The following is an 11545-nucleotide window of genomic DNA, read 5'->3' as shown; positions in this document are numbered from 1 at the left end:
TTTTTTTTTTTTTTTTTTTTTTTTTTTTTTTTTTTTTTTTTTTTTTTTTTAATGTTCCCATCATATTAGGTTCTGGGCGTAAACCCAATTGAGGGATTTGATATGGTCAAAGCAGCATATACTAAAAAACGCAAGGAAGCTGAGAGGAACGGTGATGAAGCAGCTGCAGCCAGAGTATGTCATCTGCACCCCTCTCCGTCTCTCTTGGTGTCCAACGTCTTTTCATAGGCACGACTTTAGCTTTAATATATGTGATGCTATCGTATCAGGCTATGATTAGAAGTAAGTAAAAGTTGATACGGAATGACTGCATTAAGGAAACGGAACACTGAGTTTATGTTTGACAGCAGGCTATAATAAAAAATTTGTAAATGTAATCCTCAAAACTTGAGAATTTTATGTTTTCTCAGGTCCTTGGATTTAACCAACGAAGGTTTTTTAAAATGTCTTATTTGTTTTTTGACTACCAATTACCAAATATTGTGGAGACACTTGGTAGTCCTTAGTTCAGAACTTACGGAAATGTGAATTTTGGAAGTCACCAATTTCAATTTCATTAACTTTTAGATGGCTTTTTTGATAATCTAACAATTAGTGTATAAAGAGTTAGTACCACTATGAGTTGACCTAGTGGTCAAGAAGAGCTTGGTAAATAATAAATGGTTTAGAGGAAATAAGTTTAAGCCTTGGTGGTCACCTACCTAAGATTTAATATTCTGCAAGTTACCTTGATAACTAGATATGGGAAGATTTAGGCAGTTGTACCATACACGCAAGCTCACCTGGACTATCATGGATATAAAAAAAAGTATTAGGAGTTAGTTCCTGGTTGTATGGTGCTGCATCCATCTGTATACTGGTCTGATGTATTAGCTGAAGTAGCTCTATTTTACAGTAAATTTATGGCATCTGAGCACTTTGAGATCTAGGTTCTTATAGTAGTTAACATGATATTTCCAGCTGGAGAAAGCTTATGACAAAGTGATGATGGCACAATTCACCAACCGGAAGAAGGGTCTTACTTTTGGCTCAGTGAAGGTACGTACAACGTATAGAACAGAATCACTGTTATTATGCTGTTTCTTACTTGGGTTTCAGGAAAATTACTTTAAAAGCTGCATAATTGTTATACATTATTAACAAATGAATGGAAATGTTTGATTTACTTGGAACTTTAGGCTCCAAGAAGTTGTATCTACTTGTAAATTACATATAATTCAATTCTACATACATGCCGATTGTGAAGTTGAGCAGTCCCCATTCTGCCCTTATTTTCTCTCTCTTCTCTCCCGTGTTTCTCACTACTAAATTATTAGTCGTACACATCTCCATAGCACAGTTTTCAATTTTTCTTCCCAAGTTTCTAAGACCATTTCTGCAGAAGGAGGTAATATCTTTCGAACCATTGTTTCCCTGATGCATATAGAGTTATGTTAACTTGAAAACTTCACATAAACATAAAGTTTGGTGCTTATTTTCATCTTCATGCATAATCTAAGCAATGTTTAAACATTACTCTAAAATGTCTATGGTGTGTGCAGTCTTCCCTTTTTATTATTATTTTTTTTTTGAGATTAATGTTCTTTTCTGATTATTGTAAATCTTCGATAAATGCAGGTTTCTAAGGACATCAAGTATGCTGACAACCAGCCAATTGTCCCATGGGGGCCAAGGTCTGGTCTTGTGTTATTTGGATGTAAATATCGTGAAAGTTTTGAAGTCTTATTATTCTTTATTTATGTTAGATGTACTTGTGACCGTATATTCTTTAAAATATGTTGATCTCTAATTGTCAAACCTTGTCCACTTTATAAATTTAGATTTATATAGAAAAGTTGTTTCTTGCTAAAAATAAGTATAGATTTAGATTTATACATCTTTAGGAGTTAATGATTTCCCCCTTTTCGCACATTTGTATACAGCCACTTTGGCTTTTGTCTGTGGAGTGATAGTCTTTAATTTATCATATAAAAGCCAGAAGGTCGGTGGTCTCTTGAGTCTTCTATTATTTGAGTTGAACTCTAGCCAATGTTCTGTTACATTTTTCCAGGTTTCCATTGCCAGATAATTGAAGTATCTGTGTACCTTAATCTTAGACCATGGATAGAAGTTTTCTGTGGTCAATTGAATCTCATTATTATTTTTTATTACCAAGCATGAACACGTTTTCTGATAATATATATATGTGTTCGCATATTATATGCCAAAGATAAAGCAATTGCTTAATTATTCAGTTGATGACATTATCTGTAGATATGTATAATCTGTTTACCTAATTCATATTTTCTCTAATATCTAGTGTAGTGTTTCCAATGCTCTTCTTGTTCCTCTTAGATAACTCCTTATTTCTGAAATCAAATGATTTTTCAGGTTTTCAAAATCTAGCCCCAGAGATATGCAAATTAATATGGCAATATCTGCCGTATTTGTAAGTATTGAAAGATGGTCGATCATCTGAGCCTTCATTATTTTGTCTTTGTTTCTCCTTCTATTTGACACGGAATGCTAACAAGTGTTTGTATTTTTTTTTCTCTCTCTACGTTGAACAAAATAATAGTAATTGTTCCCACGTGCTTGTCGATTCATAGAAGTAAAGATATCTTTTCATTTTGTTCTGGCTTCAAGGTTGTAACACAACAGACAACTTTGCTTAGTGTAATTGTGAAACTAAGAAAAAATATAAATTCATTTTTGCCATCTTTATCATCTTTGTTGAGGGTATGTCTCACGGGATTTTTCTTCTTCCTTGTGAATCCGAGTGACATGATTGGTTTTTTTCTTGAATTTTTAGGGCATCCAATAAAGTTTATGGAGACTGAAGATGGTAAATTTGTGTTTGATGAAACTTCATTTTTTTTTTATTGCTTTGTGCAGACTGCTTGGGCCCTTTTCAGTGGCGGTGCTGAATATAAACCTCTGCAGTTCTTGGCATTTGCTTTTGTTTATCGGATTTTTGAAAAGCTGAAAGCTTTTGAACCTGCTGTATCACCCTCATTTACGGTATGTTGAGAAGCTAGAAAGAACACTTTTTTTTTTTTTTTGTCAATTTTCTGTTTCCAATATCGTATACAAAGAATATGGAGTATGCAACATTTTTCTGTAATAGTTGTTCCAATTTTTGTGTGTACTCATATATGATACTTCATACTGACTGCAGGAAGATGGTGAAGATTCAGGACGAGGTATACGGATGGGAAAGCGGATACTACGATCTCTTGCTCTAGTGTTTGGATGTATTGCTGTTTCCTCTTTGGTATTTCATCTTTCCTCTGCTCATTTCTGCTCATTGTTCATGAAGTAAAATGATCACTTCTATGACCTACCTTAGCTTCTGGCTATGAATGTGCAATCACTAGTTTTAACTAGCCAAATTTTTGTTACTCTCTTTCTTAAATAAATAAGAGTCGGTAGTAAAAAAAATGGATGTATCATGCACAACTTTCTTACCTGACTAGCAAAATTCTAGAAATTTCTTGTATTTGCCAATTATTACCCAAAATTCTAGAAATTTATGTTTATGCTTTTACTATTTAACTAATTTTATTTTAACAATCAAGTAAAGTTTTCACGGTGTCATTCGGTTGTAGAAAATGGGATCCCACACATATTTTATAGATCGAAATGTGATGTCTGGATATTTGATATCTATGAGTCTTGAAATGACCATATTTATTCTGCATCCATTGATGTAGTCAGTTGTAGGAGTCATTCTGTCTTTTCCATTTATTTTATTTTGATGCTTTTCATTAATTGCTGTTATAGCTAGTTGAATCAATTATCAGAATTGCATCAAGATATAACCCGAATTAGTTCAATAAATGATACTTCTAATCCTAGTCAACTTAATATAGTACTTAAGTGCGTTAATGAAAATTTTTAACAACTAGATTTGGGATTAATAATTCTTTCGTAAGTAATTGAATTTATCAGGTAAATCTAAAATCTCTTGATTTTGAATTGAAAATCAATTCAAATTGATTTAACCTATCGATTATATCAAAAAGGATTATCATATCTGTGTATTGTCTTGTAACAAACATTGTGATCTGAGTGTCAATTCTTGTGGACATCTTGGATGAAGAAAATTGGAATTTAGGGTTTTATTTTGACTTGTTTGGCTCTTTTTGTTATATGCTAGATCTTCAAATCTAATTTTCTTCAATTCTTTCTGTTATTGTTCTTTTTTTTTTTTCCCTCTCCTTGTAGCTTTATTATTTTGGTTTATTTGTTGCAGGCATATACTGGTATCTTGAATTTCATCGAGTTCATGGGCAGCTATATTCCAGTTGTTCTCTACAATAGCCAGGTATTGCCATTTTGGTTATACTAATATCCATGCATATGCTGTTGTGCGTATTGTAAATCTTTTTCTAGCCGAAGAAGGCCATGTTTTTAAATTCAAGTCTGGAATGTGCCATAGTTGTTTAAAGGAAATAAGAAAATAATGCAAGGCCAACTGGAAAACGATCAAAAACTACAAAGCTAATTAGCTGCTGCAACTGACTAAAACGAACAAAATCGATCGACAAGGATAGTTAAACCGATCATATCGATCATGGTTTTCTTGTTGTCGTCTATTTTCTTTTATTTCTTTTTTTTCTACTATCTGGATTATCAGAAATGGACCGATCTTGGTCCTTGACCTACTTCATATGCTTCATGCAGTGTCAAATAGTTGGCCAGTACCTCTAATCACTATTTAAAATTTTGTCAATCATAACAATTTTTTTTCTCTTGCACCATACATGTGATAATGACTCGAAAGTTCAAATATCAGAGAATGCTGAGATAAATGCATGATACATTATGCATAAGATTTACCATATTTTGTATTCACAGGAACTATTGATCACCAGTTCATCAGCTATCATGCTTTACTTCATGGCATCTTACTACAGATGATGTTATTCAGCATGAACCATTCAATCTTGCAGCCAGCTCGCAGTGAAATCGGTTTTGATATATTGTTGATTTGGTAATCTTGTTTTGTAAAATTAGGCACAGTACTGAGGTCGTTATCGAGGAAATGTAATGCTATGTGCGACGCGATAATATATACGTTAGCTATCGTATATAAAGAGGTCGCTTAACTTTTTCGTACTAATATAAACAATCTCATGGGGATGGAGTATATGGTTCTTGTGGGTCTGCAGGAGTTGAAAAGATTGGATATCTAAAAAAAAGCTTGTGCTTCAACTGGACTCCTGCAATTTTTCTGCATTTGATTTGAAAATTTAAGTAAAATTGGCATAAATTTATAGCTAAGGTGTCTAGACGAGTTGTTTGGGTGTTCGACGAGAGATTATTCACACTGGTGTAGTGTTATGTATAACATATTTTGATACTTAGTCAATGCTGAAATCAAATTGGTGTCGGGTGAGCTAGCTAGGACAATATTGTATATCTTGATAAGAGGAGTTCCGATACTTGTAGAGTTTGAAAGACACCTCGACCCGATCAAGAGCAAGCTCAATAAACTTATGTATCTCTTAGGCTTCTCACGACTTAGTAAACCTTCTAGTGAGTATGACAATATTAGATGTAGCTTTTAAAATAATAGCTAGAAACTTTGCTTTTACACAAATAAATGGTCGAATAAATTAAATAATGTTCGGTAAATATTAACTTTACAATATAAAAAATAGATTAATTAGATAAAATATTGGTATTCAACATGTAATAAATTAATTGTTAAAAAATTTACACCAAACAACTTCTCTTTCCTTTTATTTGAGAAACATAAATTTGGTTCGTTCCATCAACCAAATTGATCTAAGTTAGCCACTTTTTTATAACTCAGATACAAAGTAATCTCTGAAAAAGTTAATTGTTATTGGATTTTATACAACAATCAATGCAGTTTATACATTTTAAATCACCCCAGAAAAGAAAACAAGAAAACATTCACAATTACATAATAACCCGCAAGGCAATATAAACAAATGACAGCCCAACCAACAAGATTTGAAAGAATCTCCATGCTGTTCTATACAGGAATAAGCAGCTGCTTTCTTTTTGCTCAAGAACTCTTGCCTTGTTTTTTAGGGCAGTTCTGATAGAACTTCAGTTCCTGTTCCATATTTCTTTTGCCCTTAAATTTTATGAATTCAATGGGGGCTTACCTAACATTTGGGAAGGTCATTTGGAGGAGGAAGAAGAGACTCTTCTGGCCCTTCCCCATTGTCCACTAGAAATGCCATCTTAAGTCCCCATGTTGTGTGCACTTCCAAATGGCAATGCATAAACCAAACCCCTGCCAAAATGAACCACAAATTGCATAACATACATATATGTATGATAAAATTGAAACTTCTTCAAGATTTGAAATGAAATTTAATATTAGAGACTAAGTTATATAGGTTGTTACCTGGATTATCAGCCCTGAATCTTAGAGCAACCCATCCACCAGAAGGAACAGCAATTGTATTCCTCTCCACAGGGTCAACAAGATTGAATTTCTTAGGATCTTTCTTGTGATTGAAGTTTCCCAAGCCACTTCCAACAACAAAGAAGTTGAATCCATGAAGATGAATTGGATGGTTCTCTGGAGCTATCATTGCAGTGTCTTGTAAGACTAATTGGACCGTAGAGTTGTAGGCCAGTCTATAAAGCCTAGTTCCACTCATTGTCTGCAAGTTGCTTGGCTGATTCCCTGTATAGTTATATCTTATTGGAGGATTTGCAGGAAAATCATCAGTAAAAACACCATTGATATTGAAGTAATGAGCTTGAAGGAGTGAAATGGTTGGCATAACAAATGTAACATTGTTTATATCAGCCACCACTTGGTTGCCACTCGAGCAAGTTTTGCAAGGGTTAATGCCAAGGCCAATGGTGAAAAGCAAGGAATGATCAACTTCTAATGGAACTTTTGCAGGGTATTGTTTTGAGTTCAAGCTCCTAAGGGAGTTTGTGAACTTTGTTGCAACTGGGGTGGCATTTTGGGGAGGCAGGCCAGTGAAGCTGGTAGGGGTAGTAGAAGGTGTGCCTGTGTAATGTAAAGTGGCAATGGCTGTCACATTATCAACAGCAACAATGGGGGTATCCATAAAAGTTGATGCTGAAATTGCATACTTGCCACTTCCGTGGTCAGCGGTCAAAAGGGCATTTGTGGTCTGGCCGGGGGCTATGACAATGGTGTCGGTGTTGAAAGGTTTCGTGTACGCGGCATCAACTTCGACGACAGTGAGTTTGTGGCCAGCAACCTTAAAGAACAGTTCTTCATTCAGTGCAGCGTTGATGATTCGCAGCAAATATGTCTTACCATGCTGCACTGGCATACTGAATCCTGTGAACCAAATATATCCATTATCATATTAGAAGTGTCAAAATTGCATCACTCAAGGATGCCTCGTAATGGAGCAGAAAACCTTCATTTTAAGTGAAAATGGTAAGGAAATCAACTGTTTCAATAATATATATATAATATCAAATATTCGAGATCAACATAGAGCAAGGGATTCGATCTTTGGACCTCTTAGTCAGGACATACGACTTAACTAGTTGAGTTATGCTTATATTGGCAACTATGGTAATGCAATTACTTATCTTATCGACACAAATTTCAAGTTTAATAGTATTTCAACATAGTATACAGCTAAATGCCTACAGCTACAAGAAACAGCCCACTACCTCGAGTGAGACAACCAGGGACAGGCCCAGGATGGCCATTGATGGTATGAGCATCAGAGACATTAGGAGCCAAACCAGACTTAGTAGCCTCATTAATAACAGCTTCAACATCAGACTTCCACCACTCACCTAAAACAACCAAAAAACAAAAACAAAAACAAAGAGTTGGTTAGAGCATTTCAACAAACACCTAGGGTGCACAACTCAAAAAGGATGAAAACCAGCTCCCAAAAGATGAACAAGTACCCAATATAAGAACCATCTCCTCATGGGGCGTGGGAAATGGATAAGGGACTCCAAGCTTGGGCAAAATAACGACTGCGCCATAGAGAGTGGCTCTGAGCCAAAGAATATGGGCGTGCCAGAAAAGGGTGCCTCGCTGACCGGTGATGGTGAAGTTGTAGACGTAGCTCTGTCCTGGTTGGATCGGGCACTGTGTTATATAGGCCGGCCCATCCGCCCACCCTGTCCTCAGCTGTCTAATGCCGTGCCTGACCGAATTCTAACCATCAGACTTCAAAAGAAAAAAAAAAAAGAAAAAAAAAATCTCATTTTTATAATTTAGTAAAAATATTAATTTAATTAAATTTAGCTTAACCATATATAAATGGAAAATTTTTATTTTTTAAAATAATTAAAAAAAATGTATTTTTTTAATAATTAATAATAATTTTTAAATGATTCTTACTATCTTTACAGTATTTAATTAAAAATCATTTAAATAACCGTAAATCTTGATTGGTTGGGTCAATGATACAAGCAACGTTACAATCTAACAGAGTATTTTTTTATTTAAATTATTTAAAATAATTACACTTATTCATAATACATATTACATTAATAACTAAAATTTTATAAAATATAAATATTAATTACTAATTTAGCCTCTAGCTGAATAGTTCAGGTTAATCGGATTATTGAGTGAACTATCAAAAAAAAATTATTATTTTTTTCATAATTATTAACTAAAATTAATTACATAATAGAAACAATTAATTTTTTTTAGGTAGAAATGTGTACTGACCAATGGATGCTGACGTTATATGGGACATGGTTGACGACTTTGATCAAAACGGTGTCGTCTTCTCTAGCATAAATGGTGGGGCCTGGGAAATTGTTGTTAACGGTAACTATAGGCTTACTTGAACAAAGCCTGGTAACCTTCTTCATCACCACCTGCATGAAAAGGTTACAAACGCATTTCCATTTAATTTTTATTTAAATTAATGTCAATTTGATTTATTTTTTAAAAACATTGTAAAATTAATTCATTTAAAAATATAAAAAAAAAACTCTAATCCTTGTTATGATGATTGGGAGTGAGTGAGTCCCACGTTGGTTAATTTAGTGGAAGATCATGAATTTATAAGTGAAAAATACTATCTCCATTGGTATTAGACCTTTTGGAATTGTGAGCCTCGAAGGTGTAATTAAAAGTGACTAAAGTGTCGAACGGGCTCCAGAAAAATGAGTCGAGACTCGATTAAAGGGTTTGGTCCTCCATAGTCCTAGAGATTTTTTTGAATTTTCATTAATTTTTTAAAAATGGACCATTTAAATATATATATATATATATACATGAATGAGGAGACTATTTTTTAATTTTTCATTAATTTTTTTAAATGGACCATTTAAATATATATATATTATCACATGAATGAGGAAGCTATTCGAGAGCTCCATAATTTTTAGAAGATTAAGACAGAAATTATATATATATATATATTCACGTGAATGAAGAAGCTATTCGAGAGCTCCATAATTTTTTAGAGGATTAAAACAGAGATCTATTAATTTATTTAAATAGACCATTTAAATATATAGATATAAATTTCTTAGAAAATAAATGAAAATTTTGATGGGAATAAAAATTAAATAAATAAATAAGATTAAATTTGTATATTTCATTTCATTAAAAAACTGGCATGAAAAAAAAAAAAAAAGAAACTTAAAGTTTATGAACTAAAGAAGTTAAAAGAGCTTACATTGAACTTGTAATGGCGGACGAGGCCTTCGACCGGCGGCGGCGACATGAAACAAAAAGCCGCCACCACCGCCGCCGCTAAGCCTCTCACGACCAGCAGCGCCGCCATGTCCTGTTTTTTTTTTTCTTCTCTCTTTTCTTGAGATCGATGAATACGAGAACGATGGAATTTGTAGATATATATATATATATATATATATATATATATATATAATTAAATAAATTGGAGACCAATTTCAATGGCTTCGTTAGAATCTGAATGGAGAATTAGGTAAACCAAAGGAGTGCTTAACACCTAAGCTTATATTTTATGAACCAGAGAGCTCTAAATTATTTGAAGAAAAATGTTCTTTTTATATCATATATGACGTCAAAATTAGGCTTTGATTTTTCCCTGAAAAAGAAAAGTAAATGATAGGTTAAATAATTATGCATTATGATTCTTCATCTCCTCGTTTTAATTAAATTTAGATTTAAGTAAAAGACTTTTTTTTTTCCTTTCAATTTTTCCATTTTTTTTTAATAAAAAGTATTTTTGAAGGAACTAATTAATTCAAATTTTAAAAAATGTAGAGTTTTAGTTTTAAAAAATTGTATAATAAAAATAGTTGAAGAAACCCTAAAAACAAATAAAAAGTATTTATAAATAAAACATTTAATTAGAATTTTTCAATGAGAAGTTGATGGTGGTAAGAGAAGGCAGTTGGCTGGATTTGGTGCAACCGTATTGAGGTGAAGTACACCCGATCCTAGCTAACCTAATTTAATTACTTTATACTAAATTTATAATTTATGGATTAGGTGAAAAAAAACCTATAATTTAATTTTACTCGAACTATAAAGTTGGATTGAATATATATATTCTATTTGAGATGGGTTTGAATTTTTAGAAAATCGAACATTCATCACGACTCTCCACAATGGTATGATATTGTCCACTTTGAGCATAACTCTCATGGCTTTGCTTTGGGTTTCCCCAAAAGGCCTCATACCAATGGAGGGACTTTCATCATCCAACACTTCCCCTCGAACAAAGTGCGCCTTCCCTCAATCGAGGCTCGACTCCTTTGGAGTCTTAGTCATTTTTTCATCATCCAACACTTCCCCTCGAACAAAGTGCGCTTCCCTCAATCGAGGCTCGACTCCTTTGGAGTCTTAGTCATTTTTTCATCATCCAACACTTCCCCTCGAACAAAGTGCGCCTTCCCTCAATCGAGGCTCGACTCCTTTGGAGTCTTAGTCATTTTTTACGGCCTTCAAAGAGGCTTGAAGCCTTCTACTTTCTGGAGTCCTTTGTTCGACTCAGGAGGATTTGCCAATTTATTGGCACGGCTAAGTTTAGGGCATGGCTCTGATACCATGTTAGACGAACACGACTTTCCACAATGGAGTTAGTATTCCTCACTTATAAACCCATGATCATTCCCTAAATTAGCCGATGTGGGACTTTCATCATCCAAGGTTCATGAAATTTTAGTTATCAATATAATATCTGACATATAAGTAGTATTTTAAAAAAGGATTAAAATATTTGACAACTCAATAGGGTTCGGGCTGTTAAAAAGATTTCCCAAACTCAATCCAATTTATATACATCAATATTAATAAAATAATTACGAGGGGACGTAATACAAATTCTTTTTTATTATTATTATTTTTATATTTTAATGATATTTATGAGACAATTGTTTAATCTTGACATTTTCAGTAGTTACGTTACTTACTCCTTACTTTTAAGAGTGAAAACTATCCTCACAGTGCTGTGATACTAGTCCAAGGAACTTAGAATCTAGTTTTGACATTTGATGGTCCTAACATTCTCTTGTGACATGATCAGGTTACTTACGTTCTTTGCTATTTTAGCTTCTCAAATTCTCGAAGGATTATAGATAGATGTAAGGCCTGATACGGTTCTTATTGTCCGTTGTA

General features: G+C 33.5%; 2 protein-coding genes across 2 annotated transcripts in view; one reads left to right on the top strand and one right to left on the bottom strand.

The window, feature by feature from the left end:
* Positions 1–5196, top strand: part of LOC111452698 — a 7226-nt gene extending 2030 nt beyond the window's left edge. Inside the window, exons 3-10 of the mRNA XM_023093540.1 lie at positions 70–174; positions 961–1038; positions 1618–1673; positions 2371–2428; positions 2875–3000; positions 3158–3253; positions 4235–4306; positions 4840–5196. Coding sequence (XP_022949308.1) covers positions 70–174; positions 961–1038; positions 1618–1673; positions 2371–2428; positions 2875–3000; positions 3158–3253; positions 4235–4306; positions 4840–4902 — 654 coding nt within the window. The 3' untranslated portion in view covers positions 4903–5196. The remainder of the gene's footprint in view (positions 1–69; positions 175–960; positions 1039–1617; positions 1674–2370; positions 2429–2874; positions 3001–3157; positions 3254–4234; positions 4307–4839) is intronic.
* Positions 5197–5801: 605 nt separating this feature from the next.
* Positions 5802–9759, bottom strand: LOC111452697 (laccase-4-like). Its single transcript, XM_023093539.1, has 6 exons — positions 9618–9759; positions 8657–8808; positions 7879–8123; positions 7633–7761; positions 6368–7288; positions 5802–6253 (listed from the first exon to the last, which is right to left on the bottom strand). Exons 1-6 carry the CDS (start codon positions 9723–9725, stop codon positions 6123–6125), a joined length of 1686 nt encoding a protein of 561 aa, XP_022949307.1. The 5' UTR covers positions 9726–9759; the 3' UTR covers positions 5802–6122.
* Positions 9760–11545: the final 1786 nt, after the last annotated feature.

The sequence above is a fragment of the Cucurbita moschata genome, unplaced genomic scaffold, assembly GCF_002738365.1.
Source record: "Cucurbita moschata cultivar Rifu unplaced genomic scaffold, Cmos_1.0 Cmo_Scf00014, whole genome shotgun sequence".
Classification (NCBI taxonomy): Eukaryota; Viridiplantae; Streptophyta; class Magnoliopsida; order Cucurbitales; family Cucurbitaceae; genus Cucurbita; species Cucurbita moschata.
Note: the sequence above shows the minus strand (reverse complement) of the source record. Positions and strands in the feature narration are given on the sequence as shown.

What these genes read in the sequence shown, in the direction of transcription:
- LOC111452697 (XM_023093539.1), bottom strand. Translation starts at nt 9,725, where the DNA reads ATGGCGGCGCTGCTGGTCGTGAGAGGCTTAGCGGCGGCGGTGGTGGCG. An exon ending in TATAACGTCAGCATCCATTG is followed by an intron (nt 8,124 to 8,656) that starts GTCAGTACACAT and finishes GAATTCGGTCAG; the next exon opens with GCACGGCATTAGACAGCTGA. An exon ending in ATTCAGGGCTGATAATCCAG is followed by an intron (nt 6,254 to 6,367) that starts GTAACAACCTAT and finishes TCATTTTGGCAG; the next exon opens with GGGTTTGGTTTATGCATTGC.